Genomic DNA, 27,583 nt, shown 5'->3' on the forward strand with positions numbered 1-27,583 from the left:
TGAATCTTTTTAAACAAATGCAATTTTTATTTTGATACTATCAACCACACGTCAAATCTGCTAACAACGCAGCCATGCTTCGTTGTAACTAACTTCTGTAGACTGGTCAACAGACTACAAGCTCAGTGCTATATAATACAAATATTTTAATTAATTATTAAATGATAAAAGGCATAAAGACACCACCCTCCTGGTAAACAGCTCAAAGCAAAAGGCAAATAGTATAATTGAAAATGTTTGAGGCACCATATACCCAGCCGGGACAGTCTTCAGTTAGGGGGGGAAGAGGTGGTTAGAACCATACAGAGAAACACTAAATGATCCATTTGTAAATTAACCATTAAGTGCGCAGGAGAAACTATTATGTGTTGAAGAACACACACTCTTAGTGGGTAGCGGAGACTTAAGTTTTTTTGGAGCAGTCTCCTCACAAGGCTAGTTACTCAGGCACGAGTGCAAATCTTTGGGGTAAAAAATTGAGGATCGCAAGGTAATGAAATAAGGGGACAGGGTGAGGATGGATTGCGGAGCCTGAGGAGGAACTTAAAAATGTAGGCGCACCATCAAGAAAGGAAAACTCTGGAGCTGGCCTCGATGGGTCTTTTATGGTCTGTAGTAATTGTGATCACATGTAGCACGCATATCCGCAAAATCATATTTTATGAGGATAACTGTGAGTTATTGTTTTTCTCACAGAGATCCTTTTGTTTGCTTGTGGAACTTATGCAGCACGGCGCTGAATTCCTTTTGTGTCCAGGAGTTTTCATGCAACAATAAAAATGTCAAGTTAACTGCTGAATAATGCTCCCGCAGTTGCAAGATCAGCATTTTGTCATGATAAAATAGGGCAGAGGATAATTATGCCTGCTGCAAAGTACGTGAATCAGGTTACAAAGGCACTAGGCTAGTGTCCTTCCATTTCTGGTACTTTGCTGCAGTTTCAAGAAATTCTTAGAGTTTCTAATTGCTCAAATGGGGGTATTTATGATATTTATTTGTTTCCCTAGACTTCATTGCTAGATTTTGTTCAGGGGAAACTGTCACTCATAATCGTTGAAAGTCACTCATATTTACACTGAATTTATGAAAATGTCACACATAAGCAATCGGAAACCTTGGCAGCTATGTACCCTGCAGCAGCGCTTCAGAGCTGCTGGGGATATTTTAAGCCCTTTTAGACCATTGGGTTTCAGGTAAGAGGATAGTTTTTTTAATGGATTTTCTTGCCTTTGTTCACTCACAAAGTGTCACTTAAATTGCCACACTTAATTCACTGCATTACTTTCTAGTAAAGCGCTCTAGCAGCAAAGCAGAACTTCCTGTATGGGTCATATTTGTATTATCAATATATTTTCAATATTAAAAAGGGTGATAGAAATTACTGTTTTTTAAAATGGACGGGTCCAAAAGGCAGCGGTGCCCCGACAGGGGTGCATACATGGGTGCTAGAACACCCCAGGGAGAAATTGGGCCCCCTCTCAAGAGGTGCAGATTGGAGCTGTGCTTCTGTAGAGCCGCAGACTCTTTAAACATGCCAGTTTCACAGTGGAATTCCCTGTAAAATCAGTTTACATTGATTTAAGGCTGAAAAGTAATGATTACGAGTAAAATAAATGGCCGCAATAATGCCGCTAAATTTCCATTTTTGTGCCGCTAAATTTCCATTTTTGTGCCGCTAAATTTGCAAATCTATGCCGCAATATCCTGGGGGGTCTGATTAGAAGTGATAGCGTCAGTGAGTGACAGGCTGTATGGGTGAGTACATCGGTGCATGAAAGACTGTATGGGTGAGTGAGTGTGTGAGTAGCTTTATGGCTGGGTGAGTGAGTGGGTGTGTTAATATGTATATGGGTAAGTGGGTAGCTGTGTGAAGGGCTGTATGGGTGAGTGAGTGGGTGCCTGAGAGGCTCATTGGCTGAGTAAGTTGGTGTATGACTGGTTGTATGAGCCTGTGAGTGGATATATGAGTGGTTGTGTGGGTGTATGAGTGGATGTGTGGGTGGTTCTTTGGATGATGCCATCAGTGATGTCACTTACCATGAGTGATATAATATGTGAGGTCATAAGCAGTGCATTGCGGGGGCGTTAGTAATAGTTAGCTCAGGTAACAATAACTTCTGAATTTGAATGGTTTTGTACCAGTGGAATCTGAGCCTAATTATAATGTTCCTATAACCTTTGTTTTCTTCAGTGAATGTTTATGGTGTTTCAAATGTTATTTCCTAACTATTGCGAACCATGTAACCTTTTGATTTTTTTGTGAATGAATGAGGTTTTTTTTTAAAACAATTCTTAATTGTAACCTGTAACATTTGAAAGTGCATGTGTGAGTGGCTGTATGGGTCTGTGAGTTGGTGTGTGAGTGGCTGTATGGGCCAGTTAGTGAGAGTGTGAGTGACTAGTTGGGTCTATGAGTAGATGTGAAAGTGGCAGAATGGGTGTGTGAGTGGGTGTCTGAGTGTCTGTATGGCTGTATCAGTAGCTGTGTGGGTGACTGCACCAGAATGGAACCTCACCTGCCCCTTTATCCAACAAGAGTTCACAGCTTTGCACAAAATGTCTACCCGCCTGGAGTATTTTCTACTGGTTAACTAGTAAATGCTGCCTCGTTGGGTAAATGTCTAGTGCGTATTCTACACTACAGCTGCGTAATGGACCACGGGGAAATGTCTCCAGTGACCTTGTATGTGTTTTGGTAATGTGATTGTTTCTCATGTGTCTTCATCCAGAAATCTGTGTTAACATGAATCCTCACATACAGAAGATGATGAGACTACAAAGTGGTAAATCTCCACCAAACAAGTGTACTTCCTCCTAACAATATGAAGCAAGTACGTCTTTGTTTGGTGGAGATGTCCTGATATTCCTAGGCATCAAGAACATTTCAACAAAATGGGCAGGAAACACACTGGGGCCTCTTGTTAAGCTGTCCATCATCCTGGCAAAAGCGGAAAGACCTTTGCATACTATTAAGGTGGGAAGGGACAAACGGGCGAAGCTTCCAAGTGATATGCACATTTTCATACTCCTAGTGTGCATTTCTGCAATGTGATTGCTTCTTGTGCTTCTCCATCCATAAATCTGTGATTACATGAATCCTCTTCTATAGGAGACAACAAGACTTCAAAGAGGCCATGCATTTTGGCACAGTGATTACTCCTTGTGCTACTTCATCCACAAATCTGTGATTACATGAATCCTGTTATATAGGAGACAACAAGACTTTAAAGAGGCCATGCGTTTTGGCACTGCGATTGCTCCTCGTGCCTCTTCATCTAGAAATCTGCGATTACATGAATCCTTTTATATAGCACACAAGACAATGAGACTACAAAGGGACCACAGGGGATCCCCACTGCCCCCTTGACCCCAGCCGACTCCCTGCCCAGCACACAGGGAGCAGCCATAAATGCTGCTCTCTGCATGTGGCAGCAATATTTTCAACTGTTTTCCTGCCCATGTGACAGCAGGAAGGGAAACAGATGAAAGCTCCACTCCCTGAGCAGTTTTCCTCCTCTCATCCGTTGGGAGTAGAGTTACTTTTTTTTCTGCTTGGCGGGGGCTTTTGAAGCCTCCGCCAAACGAAAGCAAACTGCTATTTCCTGAGGGTGGGCACTTCGGTAGACAGCAGAAGCTCGGTCTGGGTGTGGTAATCCAGAGGACCATTGGTGGCTCCAGGAGGAGGGGCACGTGGCCCGACTTTCTTTATTCCTTAGGGCCAGTGCCGGGGAGGTTCCTTCCCACCACTTGTTGGGGGATGAAATCTCCTTGGCTCTTGAGAGTCCATGTGGGTCAACTGCCCCTCCTGTTACCTTCATAAAGACCCACACAGCTGAATTGCTGAGAGGTCGTCAGAGGCCATGCTTCCTTTCTCTGCAAGCATGCCTCCTGGCACACTACTGGTTGGTAGAAGAAGTCCACTTTAGTCAGGAGTCCCTCAGGAGTAAAGTGGAATTAATTTCCCAACCAGCAGCATGCCAGCAGGTGTGTTTGCAGAGTAGTGAAGAAAAGGGGCATGGCCTCCAAGTCCTCTCAGCAGTCCCGCCAGTCATAAGGCCTGTGTGGGCCTTATGGGAGCTAACAGGAGGTGATCCTGGAACCCAAGCACCCTCAGCATCTAAGGGGACTGCGTCCTCCAGCCACCAATGGTTCCTGGTTGAAGTGTTGGCAGCCAATCAAATTTTAGTAGGGTTCGCAAGTCCACTGCAAGGACTCGCGTCTCCAGATATCTATATTTTTTAAACTTAAATATCTCAAAAACTAATGAACTGATTTACACAAAATCACAAAAAACAAACTTTCTGGGCCAATAACTAGCTTTCTGACAAATTTGGTGTAATTCAGTTTAGCAGTTTGGGCTGTAGTCGTGTTCAAAAAACGAAAAATCCCAATAGACATAACATAGGGAAAATGCTTGCCCCCCCTTTTTTCTTGGCCCCCGCTTAAGGGATCACCCCGAAACTTTCAACACAGCAGCTGAACCAAAAAAGGCATTTTTTAATGTATTTTATTTAGTGAAGATTCATCCAGCAGTGCCATAGGTATTGGCAAAACAAAAAATGCTTTTCCTATGGAAACTTTAGTCCTAACTATAACTACCCACTGGCAACTGCCAGCATGAAGGAAGGATGGATGGATATATATATAAATGTATATACACACCATATTATATTTGCACAAAAACAATCTCCATGGTGCAAGGGTGCCTGCGCTGGCGCATGGCAGCAGTTTGTGTGCCAGCGCAGGGAAGAGCACATAGATGCAACATATTGTGTAAATATGTTGCATCCCTGTGCTTCCAAACTAACGCAGCGGGGCAGCAAAATGACTTGCGGCACCATGCTGCGTTACTGTTTTTTGTTAATAGGGCCCTCTGTTCTTTCACAAGGAGCACATCTGCACAAAGAACGTTTATATCATACTATTTATATTGATAATTCATTTTAGGTTCACTTATTGTCTCTTTTGCATGTACATTTTTTCAATTCTATTGATCCTTTTCTTTCTTTGACCTTTCCTCGTCTTCTTTTTCATTCTATTTTGTATTATACGTTTTCCTATCTGTTTTTTGCTTTTTACTCCTTTACATTGTGGACATCTTTTTTATACCTGTATGCCTTAGTTTACAACTATTTGGAAGTCAATCGTTATTAGTTACTCCATTTTATAGATCACATTTTCTATATGGTTGTATGTGTTGTATGTTATTGATAACGTATTTTTCTTTGTTTATGGATCCTCAGGCATATATAATTTATTACTTGCTTTTTGCTTTATAATTTAATTAACAAAAAGTTAAAATTAACACCGGGATTATCATGTACATCATTGCCTTAAAGGCCAAGCATTAATTTACTTAGCACGGCCAAGTTTACTGCAGCTGTGCTGCCCGTGCACGCGTATCACATGTTCTAGTTGCACGATAGACATTATTAGTGTTTACAAAGGTTGATGTAACAGCTCTCGTCAGCACCAAGGAAGAGTGAGCTTGGTGATTTAATTAAATCTTTTTTTTTAACAGCGTCTCCGAGGCCGAACAGTCACTTTTGCTCTAATCAGGAGTGCTAGAATCCATTGGCAGTTTTTGGGAAGCACTCAAACGTATGTACGTCTGTCACGCACTTGGGGATTACTAAAGGCAGGAGGGGAGGGTGGGGCGCTTAGCCCCGAGGGTACGCACCGTGATCGTGTAAGGCTTTTCTCCCTCAAAACTGGAATATATTTTTATTTCAAGTACACTCTACCGGGCGAACGGTAGCAAGGAGGTTTTATTAAAGAGTTAACAACTGTAAAGGTTCCTCTGCCGCCCAAATAAAAAGATGATTTCTGGAGGATTCCTGCCAACTGCTGCATTACCACGTCTATTTTGAAGCATTTGGAAACAATATTCATTATGATATTTCTGAAAAACGACTCCTCCAATACCAGTTTCTGTGAGTTTTCCCCGCGGTATTTTTTCGTTGTAGGAAGAATTTCAAGAAAAAGGAAAACATTTTTACAAAATGTGATTGCACCTAGAGGCAACATTGGAGCTACATGCCATAGTATGCAACTCTGCATGCTAAAAATGTTTAAAGTTTATTGGAAAATGTGAAAGATCAAATACGTATACGTGTTGTAATCAGCAGTGACTGTTTTTTCAATTATGTTAAGCTGAAAACTTAAACTCAATTAATTTGATTTGGTCAGATTTGAACACTTCCAAGGACCAACTTTCAATCAGAGGAGTGGTGAGCGTCAATTAGTTTTTCCTATGAAATCGTGTAGACAATAACATTTCTCCAGCCTTCAAAGAATCCCTGTTCCAGGAAGCAGTTGTGTACAACTTTTTAGAGTGCAGCGCATAGGTTTGGTTTTTGACACAGCATAACTCTCCATTATCATCCGGAACATGAGGTCTAACGAGTGCAGAAATGTCATTACTTAAAGAGAGATCTGTTGACCCGAGTTATCGAGGCTTTTATAAACCTATTAGGGGCAGTGAGTTCATCATTTAAATGTGACAAGAGCCTGAGAGTGACATTTAAAGTGGAACTTAATCTTGAAAATCAGGCAAGTGAACTGATACCATCCTGAAGCTTTCTGACATTCACATTAGGATACCTAACACAATATATCCCTTCTCTTCACAGGACTCTTGTCAGGAGCCCTGTAGTGAATTGTCTCCTGTATTTCTGCATATCCCTTCACATTAAACATTCTGTTAGACCTGACACCCCAACCAAACTTTTTACCTTCACCTCTCCTATTTTGTTGAATTCATTTTTTGTTGCCCTTAGGACTCTGTGCACTTTACCACTACTAACACGTGCTAAAGTGGTTGTGATCCCTCCCTAAAAGATGGTAAAATTGGCTTACACCTGATTGACATATTTAATTTACTTATAAATATCTAGCAAAGTGATATACCATATACCCAGGGCTGATAGATTAAAGGCTATTAGTGAGCCTGCAGCACTGGTTGTGTCACCCACTTAAGTAGCCCCTTAAAACATGTCTCAGGCCTGCCATTGCAAACTGTGTGCAGTTTAAATTGTCAAATCGACCTGACAAACTAAACCCATGGCCAGACATAAAACTCTGTTTTTAAAACACAGATGTTATCCCTGAGGTTGGCCCTTAATAGCCTATAGGAACATGTTCAGTGGATTTAAAAAGGGGGACCTACTTTCAAGTTTTACATGTCCTGGTAGTGAAAAACTCACAAATTCATTGTTCACTACTGTGAGTCCTACACCTTCAATAGGATAACACTGAGTTACCTTATTACTATTATTATTTAATAAGTGATAACGTTTGTTTGGGATCATATAGAAATGTCATGTTTGTATCAAAGGAATTGTAATTTAAAATCCGCTTTTATGGTAAAGTTGGATTTTAAGTCACAAATCTGAAAATGCCACTTTTAGAAAGTTGGCATCTTCTTTTCCTAACCAATTGGTTCCTGTATCCAGTTTCTGAGTCAAATGAGTAGGTGTAGTTGGCAGCTGGCCTTTGTGCATTCCTCCCGGACAGCCACATAATAGAGGAACTGGGTTTTGGCAGGATTGGCAATCCAAAAAGGATGGGGGTGGGCTGTACACAGCCCCATTTGCACTTTAAAGACACGGCCTCAAAAACACAAATAACTTCACACTAGCTTATTGTGCCTCCAGACATATTGGGACAAGAGTAGACAGGCTAGAAATGCATTCCAGGCACTTCTGTGTGGGGAAGCCCGCAGAAGTTTCTTCCACTTCAAAGCTGGCACCAGGTATACATATTGGACCCTCTGACCCATACTTTAAGTCACTTCTGGACCATTGGAAGGCTCGGAAGAAGGACTGCTTTGCTGTCCTGTTGCTAGAAGGAGTGTCCTAGTGCCCTCCTGCCTGAGGAAAGAAGACCAGACCTGCTCCCTGGGCTAGCTGACCAACCTCCTGTTAGGAGCTACAGTGACATTACAAGCATTAGTTGCCCAAACTCAAAAGTGTCTACCTGTGACCTGCTGCTACCTTCGGCTGGAGTGAGTCCTGATCCCCAAGCGGAGCCCTCCAGGTCCTTGACCTGGCATCAGAGTGTATTCCTGCTGGCCCAACTGTGGGTATACTCAGAACCAATACAGTGCAATGCAACACAATGCAGTGTGACTCAGAACCTCCCACTGCCGCACCTTGCAGCAGCTGATTGGCGGCCTTATTGGAATCAACGCAGTGCGATGCAACTCGACGGAGGACCTTGCTTCACAGCACCTGCATTTGGACATAGGACTTAATCTCGCAGCTCCTCATCAGAAACCGATGCAGAGCGATGCAACTTGACACAGGACCTTGTATCACAGTCCTTGTAGCTGCTTATTGGAATCAAAGCAGTGTGATGCAACTTGATGTAGGACCTCGCATTGCAGCCTTCGCAGCTCCTCCTTGGAACTGATGCAGTGTGACGCAATGCTCTGAATCAAGGACAAAATGGTCAATTCTCAGTGGAACTAACATGGTTCTTGTATTCAGCCTGCACGCCATTGCAGTTGGCCTGAACTTGTGACTTTGTCACAACCAGATAAACACAGTTGTCATTTTTTGCACTACCTAAAATTTTGAAATTGCATATCTCCAGTTCTTTTGATTGGAATTTTTTTGTGTAAAATAATTTAATACATTTTAGTCTAGTTTTCTGTGTTGGTGTGGGATTTATTTTGTGTTGTGTTTTCACTTTGTTACCGTTTGTGTGCTGCATAAATACTTCACATATTGCCTCTAAGTTAAACCTGACTGCTGTTTTGCCAAGCTACCTGAGGGTTAAGCACTGGTTAATTTATTGACTTTTTGTGTTTGCCCTGACTTGGATCGTGGCTGTTCCTTGAGGAGGGTTTCACCCCCCCCCCCCCCCCCATCAAGCAACAACCCAACTTCCCACATTGGTGTTCACCGGTAGGATACAGTACTTTGTTTGTGCTGTGTCATTCAGTGATTTTGTGTAACACTAAAAATCCCATTATACATAATGTGATGCCAGTTTTAACCTCTTTTTAAATGCTTCTTAATTGGCTTCTTTTGCTGTTTCCAAAGTCACTTCTTTTCCTCCCAACTTTGTGCACCCGTGAGCATACCTCCAAGCATGAAGTTTGTGCTCAACAACCTGTAGGGCAACACTGTGCCTGATCTCAGAGTTTTATAGCAGGGAGAGAGGACTTTCAGCAAACAGGAGTTCCAAGAAACAGGAGCTCCAGAAGGCCCACAGGGCCTGATGGTAGGCCTGCCAGTTACAGGCCACAGCACAAGAGGAGGATAAGGAGGTGGACATTGAGAAGTAGGAGCAGGAGGAAGAGATGTAAGAGGGGGATGAGAATACCCTGTTTGTGGCCCCAGAGGAGAGTGGTGCCCCTGCCAGATCCGAGGCCGGTAGCAGCATCTCAGCCCACTTCCTGTCTCCAGAGGAGTTTGCAGAAACAAAAGCAGAGAGGGAATAAAGGCTGCAGATAGTCAAACTCAAGTTGAAGGAGGCAGCTGCCCACAGAGCTGCAGAGGAGGCTGCTGCAAAGAGTGGCAGAAGAGGCGTCTGCAAAGAGGACAGCACAGTAGGCTGCCCGGGGCCCTACATGAGAAGAAACTAATTAAGTGAGGCTTAAGCAGCTGCACCTCAAAGCTAAACAAAATACAGGGTCCTGAAACTATGGTGGCATTGAAACCGCTATGTCTATTGGGTACAAAAGAGTAACAATTACTAAAGACCTGGGCCCAGATAAATCAATGGATTAGGTTGCCCTTCGTCTACACAAGGTGAAACAATGGTTAAAAAATTCTTAAGTCAGATACACCAATCTGCTCAAGGCCACTTTGCATGGCCCTGCATTGCATGGTACTTAGAGAGTATTGCAACGCAGCTCAAGACACTGCCTTGTCCTACTCTGTTCCGGGAAGGTGTTACATGGGTGGATCGTGGGTGTTCTGGTTCCCACACATCCACCCATGTATTTTGGTGCGTTCCCAGATTTACCAAGACTGCTGAACCTAGGAATACATCAAAATGTTATGCTTTTCCAATAGAGGCCCAACGAGGAGAAATACCTTTATTTCTCTTTGTTGTTTCTACTTTCTAAGTGTGCTGCAGAAGAAAATGTCTTTGAGGATTGTTTTAGTGTAGGAAAGTGTATCTTCCCGGATAAACAAACCTGACTGCAACACAAGCACCATTGCACAATCGCGCAAGGATCCCTGCATTGGCACTAGGCAGCCACCAGTATGCCAGCTCAAGGAGAGATCAGAATTGCTCCACATCTTGATAAATACAGTGCATTCCTGCCCTCTTCATTTAACACAGTGCAGCAAGTTAGTTGTCTTGCTGCATTGCACTGCCTCACATTTTGATAAAATGGCCCTCGGTTCCTAGCTATGTGGTGGGGGTGAATTTGACAAATGGTTTTGCAGCTTATGAGGTAGCCCTAAGGGTGCATAGGGTCCTAGAAGAGGATTGGGGGCGAGTCTATGGAAACCCATGCCCCTTGTGGGGAGGGATACCCTGCTAACAGAGTTAGATGACCAGATGAAGTATACTGCCATGAAAGCTGTCCTTGTCACCACATTTGGGCTCACCACACAAAAATAACATATTAGGTTTAGGGACAGCCATAAGCTGTCAAAACAGTCTTGGGTGGATTACATTGATTACTCCAGTAAGCTATTGAATGGTTGGGTGAAGGGCAGCAAAGTGAATGATTATGAAGGGTTGTATGATCTGATATTGAAAGAGCACATGCTCAATACTTGTTTTACAGAGCTGAACCAACACCTTATTGACAGCAAGCTTACTTCACTGAAGAGCTTACAAAGGAGGCAGACTTCTTGCTTAGCACCAGGGTATCCAAGAAGGCACATGGGGGATAACCACAATGGTGGGCAGGGTCACCAGAAGAAAGAAAGGGCGGGGTGGACAAAGATAAAAAAAACATCTGAGTTCTCAACAGTCCCCCAAAAGAGTTTCCAGGTGAAGGATTCCCAGTTGGCTAGAGAAGTGCTCGGGAAGGTGGTTCTCCCAGTTGGGATGGGGGTAGTGCAGAGGTCACCTTACTGTCCCTGTGAGACAGAGAGATGGTACCAAAGACTCACATGCCTAATAATACTTAGAAGTACAGGCAGTGGGTCACCAGCAATGGGCATAGCGTGAAGGTTCAGAGAGGCACAGGAGCCGAAATGACTATTGTCAGGTGTCTTCTGGTGCCCTCAGACCAGGTACTTCCCAATCTAGTACACCAGGTGGTTAATGCTGACAACCACAAAAGTCACTACCCAGTGGCTCTGGTTCCCCTCGAATGGGGTGGTGTCTCAGGTTACTTGACGGTAGCTGTGAGTTGCAGCCATGCCAGTGGATTGTTTGTTGAGTAAGGATGTGGACACACCATCTGGAAGGAGGTGGAGCTCCGTTTATACTTGGAGATGCTAGGGTTGCCTGAGTGGGTGTGCAAGGGAACACAGTACATGGCCTCCAAGAGGAAAATCCCAAGGTCCTAGAGCCTGGAACAATGAACCAGGCACCTGCCATGAAGAGGAGGGCAGGGGGTGTGGGGGGCCCACTCCAGAGAATCCGACGGTCTGGGAGGAAGGAAGGAGAACCTGAGGGAGTTGTTCTGGAACCTAAAGGGGAAGACATTGCCACCCTAGGAGACCTACCTGAACTGGTCAGTTGGAAAGCTGAAAGAGGCCTCTTCCAGGCAGAATCCTGCCAAATGCAGAAGGTGTGCCCCTCTCTCAAGGGTATTCAGCGCCAATCCAAAGACCAGTCAAATGGAGAAACCTCTGGTGATCACCTCATCTACCACTGTACAGTGAGTCTAAGGTTCCTAAGCCTGGGACAACCCGTGTGTTGGTGGTCCCCCAATGCTACAGGGCCATCCTACTGTGACTGGCTCATGGTGTACTCCGGGCATGACATTTGGGGGAGACCAAGACCCTTGAAAGGCATTTTTATTGGTCCTGGATTAGAAAGGCCTCAGATGCATTCTGTAGCTCCTGTCCTACCAGCTAGGCCAGTGGGAAGACCATGAGAAAGCAGAAGGCTCCCCTGGTTCCCTTTCTTGTTGTTGGCAGCCCCTTTGAAAGGGTTGACATTGATATTGTGGGGCATCTGGACCCCAAGACACACTTTCGCAACAGGTTAATCCTGTTCTTGTTGGGCCATGCTACCCAGAAGCCATCTCTCTGAGGACAGTGACTGGATGTGGGGGTGGAGCTGTGCATAGCCCTGCTTGCACTTTAAAGACACTGCTTTAGCATACACACAAAGGACTTAACACTAGCTGATAGTGCCCCCAGATATTCTGGACCAGGGCAGAATCCCTATATCCAGCCCACACTCCATCGTGGTCAACCTGAACTTGTGACTTTGTCCCGGTCTGACGCAAGCAGATAACCACAGTTGGTGTTTTATGCTTATTGGCAGTACCTAAGACTATGAAATTGCATATCTTCCATTCTACTGATGTTTTGGTGCCAAATAAATCATTACATTGTACTCTATCCTTCTAAGTTGGTGTCTCATTTGTCTTGTGCTGTTTTTCACTTTATTACTGGTTGTGCGCTAAATAAATACTTTACGCATTGCCTCTAAGTTAAACCTGACTACTTTTGTGCCATCCTACCACAGGGTTAAGTTGAGGTTAATTTAATAACTTTGTGTTTCACCCTGGCAAGGATTGTGGTTGTTACTTGAGTAGGGGTTCACCTCCCTCAACCAACAATCCAATTTCTCACACATTCTTCAACAATTAAATGTCCTTTTGCAAGTATTGCAAAATGCTGCAGTATCTTCACTAAGTAAGATAAACATCAGAAGTTTAGCAATTGTTGTACCGCTGTTTTACATCTTTTAATGGTACCCTGAAGCTTGGAGATTTATTATGCAGGCAATTTTTTTCAAAATGCAACAAAATTAAGATTGAATTGGTGTATATGAAATGAAATGAAAAATTATATTTATATAGCGCATAGACTACCCGGAGGCCTCGCAGCGCTTTAATTGATCACTGTGGCGGGCCGCAGGGTGAGACTAGCACGTTTTTGCAAACAGGTGGGTTTTCAAAGCTTTCCTAAAAGCCAGCCGGTTATTATTTTCTCTGAGGGCTAAGGGGAGGGAGTTCCAAAGTCTCGCAGCAGTATGGGAGAAGGAACGGCCGCCCCAACGTGCTTTGTTGATTTTAGAAGTGGTAACTAGGTGCAATGATCCCGAGCGAAGGGCTCTGGATGGAGCGTAGGACACAACTAAGGGGGACAGGATGGCAGGGCCTGTTCGATGGAAAGATTTGTGCACAATGCACATAGCCTTAAACTGTGCTCTAGCAGCCATCGGGAGCCAGTGCAATTCTTTTAGAGCTTTCTTGGCTGACTGCCAGCGGGGGATGTTGAATAATAATCGGGCGGCGCAGTTTTGCGTGACTTGGAGCCTGTTGGTCACTGAAGCCAGGGCACCCAGATATAGCGCGTTTCCATAGTCCAGGCGGGAGAGTATCAGGGCCTGAACCATGATTCTCCTCGCCTGGAAAGGAAGCAGAGGGAGTACTTTGCGAAGCATTTTCATTAGGCCGACACACGTGGAGGCAGTTTTGGTAGCCTGGACCGAGAAGTCCAGCGCTTTATCGAGCCAGATTCCCAGACTCTTTATCTGCGGTTTGGGAGGGGGGGGGAGCACCAAGGCAGGTGGGCCAAATTGATGTCAAAATGGTCGGAGAAGGGTTACCCAATAGCATAATCTCTGTCTTCTCCCCGTTAAGTTTGAGACAGGACGATTGCATCCACTTAGCAACGGCCTCTAGACAGAGGCCCAGGGTGTTGGACGGCTCCTCAGTGTGGTCCAGAGAGACCACCAACTGGGTGTCGTCCGCGTAGGTGACAATACGCACGCCAAAGGGCTGGACTATCTCCGCTAGAGGTCGCATATAGACATTAAAAAGTGTGGGGCTCAGGGAGGAGCCCTGAGGAACCCCACATCTAAGTGGTTGCTTAGGGGAGACTGCTTTGCCCTCAAACACCTGGAAGAAGCACTCGTCCACGAAGGAGGTCAGCCACTCCAGGGCCGCACCCGACACGCCCATGCCTTTCAGACTGTGTAGCAGTGTGGCATGGTTGACAGTGTCGAACGCGGCACTGAGGTCGAGTAGTATGATGGCTGCTTTTCCACCCCGGTCCAGCACCAATCTAGTTTCTTCCGTCACTGCTAGGAGAGCAGTTTCAGTTCCATGCTGCGGGCGGAAACCCGTCTGAGAGGCGCATAGCAGACTATTTGATTCTAAGTAGTCCACTAAGATATTATTGATGTGCCTTTCAAGCAGTTTGCTCATACAGGGAAGTAGGGAAATGGGGCGGAAATTGGCCAAGTTGTTCTGGTCCAAGGTGGGTTTTTTCAAAAGGGCCCTAACCATCGCACATTTCCATGGTGCTGGGACGGAGTTAGAGGAGATGGAAGCATTAAGGACATCCAGAATGACAGGGCGGATGATGTCCATCACCTTATTGAGAGTTTGCGGGGGTGCTGGGTCATTGGGGGATCCCGAGATAACTTTAAGAAGCATTCTGTCTAAAGTGTCGGAATCTAGGAGGGGGAATTCATCCAGTGAGCTGGGGGCTAAGAAGTCAGAATCTGTAGTGGTGGTGTGGTCCAAGTCACCACTGCCAGTAGAAAATGAAGAATAGATGGCCTGGATCTTCTGGGAGAAGAAAGTGGCTAAATTATTGCAACGGGTTTGCGCGCCGTCAGGTGACAGACGCTCGGGGGGAGGGGGAGAAATTAAAGATTTGGCTATTTTAAAAATTTCTTTGGGGGAGTTTGCAGCTAGATTGATTTTGGCTTCATAAAAATGGGCTTGCGCAGATTTTATTTGATTTTTATAGAGCTTTATTGCGGCTCTATACTCAACTTGCTTTGATTGTGAGTAATCTTGTCTCCAGGCTCTCTCTAGTTTGCGGCAAGATTGCTTCATAGTCCTGAGAGTCGGGGAGTACCAGGGGGCCACTTTGGCTCTGTTTATTAAGTGCAAAGATTCCTCTGGTAGGACTAGGTCAAGGGAACTGGAGATCCAGTTATCAAAATTGACAATGGCTGTATTGGGATTGGTCACATTTGGGGGTAGGTGTTCTATAAGAGCCAGTTTCCACTTAGAAAGTGGGAGGGAGGCCCATTTTCTTCCCCGCTGCTTATTGTGATTTTGTGAGATGGGGGGGGAGCAAGTGGACCATGTAAAAGGTACTAAAAAATGATCGGTCCAGGATAGTGGTACTGGAGCCTCGACGGTTAAGCTATCTAGATTGCTGTAGATGTGATCTAGGAGATGTCCCTTAACATGCGTTGATTGAAAGCCTTTCTGAGCCAGGTCAATGGACTGAAAGTTTGTTCGAAGACTATTGGCTGTTGAATCAAGTGGCTCATCTAGGTGTAAATTAAGATCGCCCAGCAGGGTGAAATTTGCCGAGGTGAGCACTAGGTTGGCAGCTAAATCCGTCATGTTAGTGATAAAGTTGTTGAGGGTGCCAGGTGGTCGATAGACTAGGATACCGGAGAAAGTAGTGGATGGGGAGAACTCAAGAGTGAAATGTAGGTTCTCACAGGCTGGCATGGGGGAGGGAGTGATGCGGCATCTAAAGTTGTCCCTATAGATAATAGCCAGCCCTCCACCTCTGCCAGTCTTGCGATCCAAATGTTTAATAGTATAGCCTTGGGGGGTGGCCCATGCTATTGCAGGATCAGTTTCTAGCTGAAGCCATGTCTCTGTTAGAAAGAGGGCGTCTGGATTGAGCTCCTCTATCAGCATGGCCAGTTCAGTATGGTGTTTGGGCAGGGAACGGCAGTTAAGAAGGAACATCCTCCATTTCTGCTTGGAGGGGTTTTTCACAACATTTGGAGTAGTTATGCCCCAATCACAAATTTTGCAGTGGGCCTTCGGGTGTAAGGGAAGGACTGAATGCAAACATAGTGGGTTGACCGAAGGACGCAATGCATATAGTGAGGAAGTGCTGTATGTGAGGAGATTTCCTACTATGATGACAGCTGGGTCCGGAGACTGGAAGCGTCTGGACGCGGACTGGCTTCTCTTTGGCGCCTCTTCGGCGCGTCTAAGGCGCTACCGCTGCGCGGGGCGAAGGTAGTTAATATAGATTGGGCTCAGGGAACACTGGAGCGTCAACCCACTAAAATGGCCGCCAAGAAATGGCACTACCAGGAAGTAGGAGCGCTCTGTTCTCCCTCCACAACAATCAGCCCGAGTAGCTGCGGTGGACCGGGGAGTCAGTGCACAATTCGAATCACATTAGCAACAGCAGTTTGCATGTAAAAACGATTTTCTCTTTTTAAGAAAACAATTTTCTCCTTTTAAAAAAACGATTTTCTCTTTTTAAAAAAACGATTTTCTCTTTTTAAAAAAACACATTCAACAGAACAGCAAAGGTGCTATCACCTAGAGCGCTGGCGCAGGAGTGATCAGTTCAGGTTTTACTCGAGCGTGTCAGCGCTGGGAGCCTAAGTAGTCAGGGCTCAGGGAACACTGGAGCGTCAACCCACTAAAATGGCCGCCAAGAAATGGCACTACCAGGAAGTAGGAGCGCTCTGTTCTCCCTCCACAACAATCAGCCCGAGTAGCTGCGGTGGACCGGGGAGTCAGTGCACAATTCGAATCACATTAGCAACAGCAGTTTGCATGTAAAAACGATTTTCTCTTTTTAAGAAAACAATTTTCTCTTTTTAAAAAACGATTTTCTCTTTTTAAAAAAACACATTCAACAGAACAGCAAAGGTGCTATCACCTAGAGCGCTGGCGCAGGAGTGATCAGTTCAGGTTTTATAAAATGCTGGTTGGTTTTATCTTTAGTACTGTGTATTTTGTGTTATTTAATGGCATTTATTGAGGAATAAAAACTTTTTGATTTGCTGTAAATTGATATACCTACAAAATACCTTCTCTTATTACAGGTATTTCAGTACAAGGACATTTATTTTGTTCTATAGCCAGATTCACAAAGCCGCTCAAGTGTGTAACCTCAACTTCAGCTTGCATATGTATTTTGTGTTCAAAATATTTTATTGAATTTTATATTAAAGCATGTACAATACAAAAAAGAGCACCAAACTAAGTATCTATAAAAATATTTCTAACATGAATAATAAAAGAATAACGGTACCTATATATAAAAACAGATATAATATTATATGATGGGTAATAAATTAAAAAGGAGGAGGAAAAATGCATACTTTCATCAATGTAGAAAACCTTAACAGAGCTACTTATAATACCCATACATTTGTTACAGATCTAGAAATAAACAACATATTAAAAAACAATAATTATAAATATAAAGCCATAAAATTATCAATCGGTTTCCAACATGAATGATAAGGAAAAGTGTTATGAATAATACCAGATAAGGATAGATTAGCACCTCTTCTAGTCAACATTATCCATGACCACGAAGTATGAAATGGTAATAAAGACACATCGTTCCAACAAGCAGTAATAGTTTTTAACGTGCATATGTCTTGATTTACGAGTGCTGGGTATTCAGACATGGGGAACATACAGAATGTATGTTCTTTTATAAAGGGTTCATGCTGTTGTAGAACTTTCTCTGAGGTCAGACAGGGTAAATAGCAAACAAGAGACACTTCTTTTTCTAGTCTAGTTGGCCAGGGATAAAATGCTTTGAAGAGTAAAGTCACAGCATATGCAACAGGGGCCATTAAACGATGTAAGTAGATATGAAGACTCAGCCACATCCAAAACTAATCCCTACTCGCTACAAATGATTCTTACCTTAAGGGTTGAGACAGTGCTGTCAAGCCTCTCTTCAAAGGACTTAAAGGTAGGAGTATTCCTAGGAAATGAAAAAAATCAGTTGTAAAATAATCAGTTCACTGCATCACTATATTTAAATGCCACACTGTAATTTCTGCATTGTCCCACCAGATGATACGGTTATCTTCCAGTGATAAAGTATGTTTTAGGGACAGGGACTGACAGTGCACACATTTACAATGCCCTTCTGCAGTATCCTACACCCTGAATTCTCTCATTAAGTCAATGGAATGTAGCCAAGCCATCTTTAATGAACAGAGGAAAAGTCAAAGCCATGTAAGAGGTATATTGAAAAAGTATACACTCTCATTTGCACCTCTATGGGCCTAAAGGACTTCCTCACGTACAACCCCAGGTGAGGGCCCAAGGGCCTCGCTCCGGTTCACCCAAACCAGTGAGGGTTGCACACCCAAGCACCATCACTCATAACGAAGTGAATACGTGGCTGAAGAAAGCTCGCCTAATGCCCCATATTCTATGCAGTAGTCGGTGAACGAAAAACGTTAATGATACAACAGACCAATTAATGAAGTCAGCTGACTGAAGGCTGATAAGAAGCATATTATATATATATATATATATATATATATATATATATATATATATATATATATCTCCAAAAATTCAATTCATCCAAGTGAAAAGATGACGACGCCGTGTCTTGCTGAATAACACGATTTTAATTGTCAGCTGCTGGACGCGTTTCGCCTGACCTGCAGGCTTGTTCACCAACAGTCTACAATAAAGTTCATCACCATTTTGAACACAGAAGGGTCCTGTCACATGATTAAAACTACCACAATAGTGTGTTAGAAAACAGACTCGTAGTTTTCACAAACTCAATGCTTAAATGCATTAATATAACCGATTTCAAAAATACAAATTAATTAACAAATGCATTTTACAGGTTATACATCTTATTGTCCTCGTTTGTATTAATTAATATACTTTTATAATCATGTGAGTATCACAAGTAAAAACGAGAAAATAATTTTCAAAAAGTTAATGGCTCCCCCCATTCACAAATGTTCAAAGTTATAAACTTTGTTTGGCAAATCGGATAAAGACGGTAAATGACGTGTGGTATAAAGCCCAAGTGGGCTTAATAGTAAAGGTAGTTAATAAACATTTTATATGACCCTTCTAGTGTGTTCCACCCTGTGTGAAAAAACAATCTGTTTTAAATTAACATAATATTCATGTCATGCTACCGCACGCATAAATAAACAAAAATGGTTAAAAACTATAAAGGGAAAAAGCTTTCATACTCTACATAATCTACAAATGTGTATGGAGATCCTCCTCCATATTTAAACCTGATGGTACTTTGCAATTTAATTTAATTATATATGAGGATTCCATTTTTCTCAATGTTTTCTCCCTATTTCCTCCTCTCATGCTGAATTTCACAGAGTCAATTACAAAATACGACAGACCAGTTATATTTTTCTGATGGAATCGCTCGAAGTGTCGAGCTACTGGGTAGGCTTTGTCGCCATTTTTGATGGCTCTCAGGTGTTGGAGTATCCGTTTGTGAACAGGTAAGATTGTACTGCCCACGTATCTTAGTCCACAAGGGCATTGTAACACATATACAGCATGATCAGTCTTGCATGTATAGTGTCCTCTGATCTTGAACGCCTTGTCAGACAAGCCGGTTGTGTATTTGGCAGTATTGATGCCATGTACACAAGCTTTGCATTTCATGCATTTTACAAAACCTTCTCTTTTTGATAGCCACATGGTAGCTGCCGTTTTAGTAGGGGGAGTTTTTAAAACATTGCTAACAAGCATTTGTTTGAAACTAGTAGCTCGTCTAAATGTAAGCTGTGGTCTTTTTTGGACAATTTTGCTCAGAACTGGGTCACTACGTACTAGATGCCAATGTTTAGACATGATGCTTCTCACTTTTTTATGTTGGGCATTATAGGTGGTTATCATTCTGCACTCACTGCTATTAGCAATTTCCTTTTTCTTTTTGGTGTTGCTTTTGTTAAAAAGGATTTCCTCCCTCGATCTCTTTTTTGCTTTCAAAATTGCTGCTTTAATGCAATGTTCTGAGTACCCTCTTGCCTTAAAACGGGTCTGTAGTCTCAAAAGTTCTTCATCACAACTTTCTTGGTTACTGCAGTTGCGAATTGTCCTCAGACTCTCACCATAGGGAATACTTCTTATTAAGTTCTCAGGATGAAAGCTTTTGGCATGCAACAACGTGTTTCCTGCTGTTGGTTTGCGGTATAGGGCTGTTTCAAGTTTGCCATCTTTAATGAAAATGGACAAATCTAGAAAGTTAATAGTGGAGTTGCTGATTGTGCTTGTAAATTTTAAATTGAGATTGTTGTTCTGTAGTCTCATAATAAATTCATTTAAAGACTCCTCTGAGCCTTTCCATACCACAAATAAATCATCAATGAATCTACTCCATTGCATCACATTGTTTTGCCATTCATTAGGATACAACTTTTGGACTACCTGCTCCTCCCACCAGCCCATATGCAGATTCGCAAAGCTGGGGGCGAAGCAGGTTCCCATCGCTGTACCGCATATTTGATGAAACAATTCACCATTGAAGAGGAAATAGTTATTCTTGAGGCAGAAGGACGTCATGTCAATCAACATTTGAGTATGAGCCCAAAACTTGACAGGTCTATTGCCTAAGAAGTGTCTTATTGCATTTAGCCCATCTGAATGTTTAACCATTTTTGTTTATTTATGCGTGCGGTAGCATGACATGAATATTATGTTAATTTAAAACAGATTGTTTTTTCACACAGGGTGGAACACACTAGAAGGGTCTTATAAAATGTTTATTAACTACCTTTACTATTAAGCCCACTTGGGCTTTATACCACACGTCATTTACCGTCTTTATCCGATTTGCCAAACAAAGTTTATAACTTTGAACATTTGTGAATGGGTGGAGCCATTAACTATTTGAAAATTATTTTCTCGTTTTTACTTGTGATACTCACATGATTATAAAAGTATATTAATTAATACAAACGAGGACAATAAGATGTATAACCTGTAAAATGCATTTGTTAATTAATTTGTATTTTTGAAATCGGTTATATTAATGCATTTAAGCATTGAGTTTGTGAAAACTACGAGTCTGTTTTCTAACACACTATTGTGGTAGTTTTAATCATGTGACAGGACCCTTCTGTGTTCAAAATGGTGATGAACTTTATTGTAGACTGTTGGTGAACAAGCCTGCAGGTCAGGCGAAACGCGTCCAGCAGCTGACAATTAAAATCGTGTTATTCAGCAAGACACGGCGTCGTAATCTTTTCACTTGGATGAATTGAATTTTTGGAGATATTAACGGATTTTGCCTGGTTTATCCGTACGGACGACGCGCCCTTCGTTCAGGAGCAGCGGCGGTTGGATCTAGGCATTCAAAAATGTGCTCATATATATATTCAGTGAAAAAACCATAGGTTTCACACATGTTATAGTTAGCTTGACATTTTACTGATAAAAAACCAATGAAATTCCCCCGTTATAGTTAGTGCAGGCAACTATAACTCACACGACCGCAATCCTCTGCTGATGCTAATACTGTATTTAGACACTTATTTGCCCATGTCTTCTTCCATTAAATTTTAGCTATACATATATTACAAATATTTTTTTTTCATAAAGACACATATGTCATCAGCAGAGGATTGCGGTCGCGTGAGTTATAGTTGCCTGCACTAACTATAACGGGGGAATTTCATTGGTTTTTTATCAGTAAAATGTCCAGCTAACTATAACATGTGTGAAACCTATGGTTTTTTCACTGAATTTGCAAGGTTTTTTTAAATGCTAATTCCTAACTATAACATGTGTGAAACCTATGGTTTTTTCTGTGAATTTGTACAGTTTTTTAAATGCTAAGTTACTTTACGCCATTCGTGGAGTGCGCGCCCACTTAAAGCAGTTCGTTCCAGGCGCACACGGTGCGCTTCGCGCACCGTGCGCGCACAGTGAGCACGCGGTGCGCTTTGCGCACCACGCGCCCACTTTACGCAGTTAGTGCCGTGCACGCACGGTGGGCACGCGGTGCGCTACGCACACCGCGTGCCCACGTTACGCTAGATGGGCCATGTACGCACGTTGCGCTTCGCACACCGTGCGCACATGGAGGACATATGATGCGCTTCGTTGTGAAAGGTAATATTTTAATTTTCCAATTAAGACATATGCCGTGCACAAATGGTGCCCTTCGGGCACTATTTGCACATGGGGTGGGGAGAGTATGGATATTTTTTTTTTTTAAAGAATTTTTACCGTACGCGTACGGTAAGCGTAATCGGCAAAATTATCGAAAAAATTTAAATTCCGTTTTTGGCCTTGGGGGATCTTTGGGGACTCCCTCAACATGGCTAGGTGCTTAGGAGCTGTCTAAACAGCCCCTTTACATGTTTTTGGCCTTTGTTTTTTAACCCACTCTCAGAGTGCGAGAGAGAAAATGGCGGCCGCCACTTCCTGGTTTCGACCGATTTGAATGTTTACTAAGATCTAACAGCCAATCAGATTCGCGCTCGCGCACGGCACCGTACGCGTACGGTAAGCTTACCGTAAGCGCACCGTAAGCTGCCACAGATATATATATTGATTTAAATGCTATTTTCTCAGGAACTACTGAACAGATTTACACCAGACCTACAAAAGGCACTTCCTTGACCCGAGGACTACCTCTCTGCCAAATTTCAAGTAACTCTGTTCAGCCGTTCGGGCTGTAGCTGTGTCTAAAGGTCCTATGGAAAAATGCATGGGAAAAACGCTTTTTGGGACCCCCCTTTTTTCTCAGCCCCCGCTTGACGAATCCCCCCAAGACTTTAAGGGTAGGAGCGGAGCGTAGCGCCCCACCTATTTTGAAAATTTCGCGAGGATTCGTCGACCGGCGCCAAAGTTATTCCGAATAGAATGTTGCGGTTTTCCTATGGAAACAGGGTCCTAACTATAACTACCTACTGGCGACCGCCAGTAGGTAATATATATATATATATATATATATATATTCATTCACTGAAAAAACCATAGGTTTCAGGCACATTATAGTTAGAAATTAGCATTTAAAAAACGTATCTATCTATCTATCTATATATATATATATTTTTTATTTTTTTATTTTTTTTTCACCAATAGTCCAAGCCTCTAAGGGCGTACTCCCAGCAGACTGCACCATCCGTGCAGGCAGTTCTGTGTTAAACAATTTATTACAAGCCACGCCCTTAGTGGGCCACGCACAGTGCGTGCAATGCATGTTGGGATAGGTAGTCTCATACAGAACCAAATATCACCTATAGTAGGTCCTGCGAAGGATTCTGAATTTAAAAGCATTATTCCATACCCTGAGTGGGCCCCGGAGCAGCAAGCAAGTTTTTTTTGTCCCAGTCTGCTGAGCCGTGACAGGGTCTGGATCCAATTCTGACCCTTGGCCTCCTGCTTGCTCTGAGGATGTTGCTGTCCCCCACGGCAGGACTGCTGCGTCATCAATCATTCACCAATAGTCCAAGCTTCTAAGGGTGGACTCTCAGCAGACCACACCATCCGTTTTTCATTAAAAAGGAAGAAACTCGCATTGCTGCTCCACAGTGCATTATCTTCAGACCTGAGGCGTTTCAAGGCTTTATGCCTCTTTATCACAGGTCATTTGCATACTGACTCGCGCAGGCAGTTCTGTTTTAAAAATGTATTACTTGCCACGCCTTTAGTGGGCTAAGCACAGTGTGCACAATGCATGTTGGGATAGGTAGTTCCATACAGAACCAAATATCACCTATAGTAGTTCCTGTGATGGAGTCTGAATTTAAAAGCATTATTCCATACCCTGAGTGTGCATTTTGACTCGCACAGGCAGTTCTGTTTTAAACAAGGCCCACTCGGGGTATGGAATAATGCTTTTAAATTCAGACTCCATCGCAGGTCCTACTTTAGGTGATATTTGGTTCTGTATGGGACTACCTATCCCAAAATGCATTGCGCGCACTGTGCGTGGCCCACTAAGGGCGTGGCATGTAATAAATTGTTCAAAACAGAACTGCCTGCGAGAGTCAGTATGCAAATGACCTTTGATATGAGGCATAAAGCCGGGAAGGTGTATTTGCTTCACTTTGTTCAGGAAAAAATTAGCAAGGTTGTCACATTGCAGCCCATCTATGATGGGGGGCGTGGGCTGAGTGTCAGAACCAGACAACTTTTTGACCATTGTAAACAAGGTGCGGGAACAATGCTGCGCATTAGAAATAGTAGATGAAACAAAATCTGAGCGAGCTGATTTACGAAGGGCTTGGGAATCTTTAAAGGCCTTTTTGTATTTAAGTTTGGAGTCCGGCGCATAATTCCTCCTCCAACTTCTTTCTAGGGCTTTACCTTTAGTTTTTTCAGTTTTTAATTTCTCTGTAAACCAAGGGGCAGATTATAAGACCTTTTAACTGAGGATGGAAGGCAGTCATTAATTGCTTTAAGAATCCAATTGTGGATTATGCCCTGTGAGGTGGTCGAAATTTGATGAATGGTGGGGACACTATTAGGAGTTTATTAAAAAGTTCCATATTCAATTTGCCCCAATTCCTACATTTTTCCTGAGTTCCAGATACAGCTGTAGGCAGATTCACCGGAATTATGCAACAAAACTTGACTGCAAAATTGTCTGAACAGTAAACGGGAAGAGCAGGCAGACATTGAAGGTTAGGTAAGCTGGAAAAGATGAGATCCAGTAAATGGCCTGCCGTGTGAGTAGGACCCTTGTTACAAAGCAACACATTTATTGATGCAAGATCAGAGATCAGCGTACTGCTGATTGTGCATTCAGGGTTATCAAGATGAAGATTAAAGTCACCCAGAATGGTAAAGTTGGCCGCTTTAAGAAGGTAAGTAGTGATTAAGTCTGGAAAAGATGAGGCTCAGGGGCCTGGTGACCCAGGATGATAGATAAGTATACCCAAAAAAGTGAATTGACGTGTCAAGGCAAGTTTGAATAATGCCGCCTCACAACCCATAAAAGGCTGCTCTGCCAATTTGCATGAGTAAGATTTATTAAAATTTTTAGCAATGCCTCCCCCTTTCCTAAGATCTCTATCCTTCCTGGCTATGGCATAATTAGATGGTAAACCTGACCCTGAACTCGTATGCAGCCATGTACCAGTCAAGAAGATAGCATCTGGCTGTTCACTACTTAGGATATCAAAAATGTCCACCTTGTGTTTAGGAAGGGAACAACAATTAATGTTCCAGAAAGTAAAAACCTTGTTAGGTGAGTGGCTGCACTGGGAAAAGCGATTACCCTGTGGAAGGTTGGCAGTATCAGAGATTACATTCCTATGCTCTCTGAAGGGCGCTATACAGAAGGTAAAATTACAATGAGAGCAGCTAGTACCTGCGTCCAAAGGGTAAAGTAGGTTACATTCTGAGTGGTGAATACTCCGATATCTTAACAACTGTTCAAATGTATAACATACCAAGTTTTCGTTTTTTTTAAAAATTTTGCCAGGGTTTGTTGCTCCTGGTCCCGACTGAGCGCAGACGGACGCAGACGGGCTTGCCTTTGGCCCGCCCGCTGCGCATCTGCTCGCTGCCCATTTAAATAGTAAATGAGGCAGGGTGGCGTGCAACCACTAGTGCACTCAATTAAAAAAACGCATGGCAAAAAGATGGCCACCGCAGAAGTTCGGCCTCGATCAAGTGCCATCCGCTGAGTTCAACACACTCAGAGTCAAGAACAACAAATCACAACATAAAACAAGTTTAAAACGATATCTTTAGGGCTTTCTTAAAAGCAAATTAGAGAGTCAGCCGCAGATACAAGAAATTAGTGCGAAATAGCAGGTTATGCAACAATCAAGTGGAACCTGTCAGGCGCTGCGCGTCCGCTCGCTGCCCAATTAAATAGTAAATGAGGCAGGGCAGCGTGCAACCGCTAGTGCACTCAATTAAAAAAACGCGTGGCAAAAAGATGACCGCCGCGGAAGTTTGGCCTCGATCGAGTGCTATCAGCTGAGTTTAACACACTCAGAGTCAAGAACAACAAATCACAACATAAAACAATTTTAAAACAATATCTTTAGTTTTTTTTTTAAAAGCACATTAGCGAAGTCAGCCCCCCATAGGGGCAGCTGCTCCGTTTCAACAGAGCGGTACAGTGCCCAGATGGACAGCCTATGCGTTTACAGGGGTGCAGTGCCCACGAGTGCAGCTGCTCTGTGTCTAACAGATAGCGGTAGTGCCCCGATGGACAGTGCTTTGTGTTCAACAAGGGGCACAGTTCCATGAAGACAGCGGCTCCGTGTACAGCAGCTCTGGACAGTGCCCAGATAGCCGCTCTTTGTACAAGAGAGGGGCACAGTGCCATTCCTGACACCTGCACATCAGACTAATGCAGTGCCTGCCACATGTACAGCCTCACCGTATACTTCAGGTTGGTGCTGTGCCCACCACATGTACAGGCACACCGTATACAAGAGTTTGGTGCTGTACCCACCACGTGTACAGCCGCACTGTATACAGCAGGTTGGTGCTGTGCCCGCTACATGTATAGCCGCACCGTATACAGCAGTTTGGTGCTGTGCCCACCACATGTACACCTGCACCGAATACAGCAGGTTGGTGCTGTGCCCGCCACATGTACAGTCGCACCGTATACAGCAGGTTGGTGCTGTGCCCACCAAATGTACAGCCGTGCTGTGTATGGCAGCTGTGGGCTGTGCCTGGATGACAGCTGTACTGTATACTACTGAAAGGACAGATGAAAGCGGGGAACAGATGTTCGTAATAGTTTGCAAACAGCTGGAAAATCCAGGTGTGCTCACCTTATGTTTTGACCCACAAATTTCCAGCAGCAAAACACACGAGTGCGCCGCCAAACACGGCCATATTGTGAGCCGAATCGGTGCCGCCTCCCCACAGCCCTGCTTCCTGCGAAGGAGCCCAGATTGAAACATCTGGAAGTCTTACAGATTCTACCACCAGGGCAAACAATCCTCTACATGGGCAAGAGCTAAGAAAAGGCGGATGCTGGATAGACATCTCAGTCTCTCGCGGACTACACTCAGCCCCAACACCAAGTCTGAGACTTGCTGTAATTCGAAAGTACCGTGACTGCTGTTCGAGATTAACCTGGAGCTGAGAGGAAAGCACCAACAGTGGTTTAATATTTTAAATAAATGAATCAATACAACTCTCTGCCTTTGATGCTCCCAAAACCTAGATTATCACGTGCTCTTAAATGCACAGGGTGACATACCCTTACAACTGTGTCACTCGAAATATAAAAATAACAGCAAGCGCAACAATAATAATAATAATGCTAATGGAGACCGTAAATAATACTGGAAATACTGGAAATTGGGAAAACTTGAATGGCTGGTGTGAAGGGGAAAAAAACACTCTGAAAATTTGAACAACGATTTTTTTTTTTAGGAAAGGTGTAGTAAGAAGTAGAAAGCCCTATATTAGGGTTGAGCCCAGTCTAGAAGTTTTTTAAGAGATCTAAAGGGCTGTGTTAGAGAATGAGAAGGAATATGAATACGCGCCCTAAAGCCAAAAAGCGCCTCCTACTGGCTAAAGAAACTAAAGAACTGGCTTATGGTTCCGATAAGGATATTAGCCTGAAATCACCTGGCCCTGACTCTATGTTTGAGAGTTCAGAAGAAGAAGAGGAGAGTACTGGTGCGATTTTGGTGGAAAGGGACGACAAAACAGAAAAAAACAAGAGTGTTTGTATCTCTTTGCCAGCTTTAGCTCTTTCTCAGATCGCTGAGAATCAAAAGAAGCTGAAAGTAATTA

General features: G+C 43.4%; 1 protein-coding gene across 4 annotated transcripts in view; it reads right to left on the minus strand.

The window, feature by feature from the left end:
• Window positions 1-27,583, minus strand: part of TPD52L1 (TPD52 like 1) — an 867,680-nt gene that overhangs the window by 11,812 nt on the left and 828,285 nt on the right. For all 4 annotated transcript variants that reach the window (XM_085611690.1, XM_085611689.1, XM_085611688.1 and 1 more), the window contains one exon: window positions 17,768-17,828. In XM_085611690.1, the coding sequence (XP_085467816.1) occupies window positions 17,768-17,828 (61 nt within the window). The remainder of the gene's footprint in view (window positions 1-17,767; window positions 17,829-27,583) is intronic.

This window comes from Triturus cristatus, chromosome 6 (assembly GCF_964204655.1).
Source record: "Triturus cristatus chromosome 6, aTriCri1.1, whole genome shotgun sequence".
NCBI lineage: Eukaryota > Metazoa > Chordata > Amphibia > Caudata > Salamandridae > Triturus > Triturus cristatus.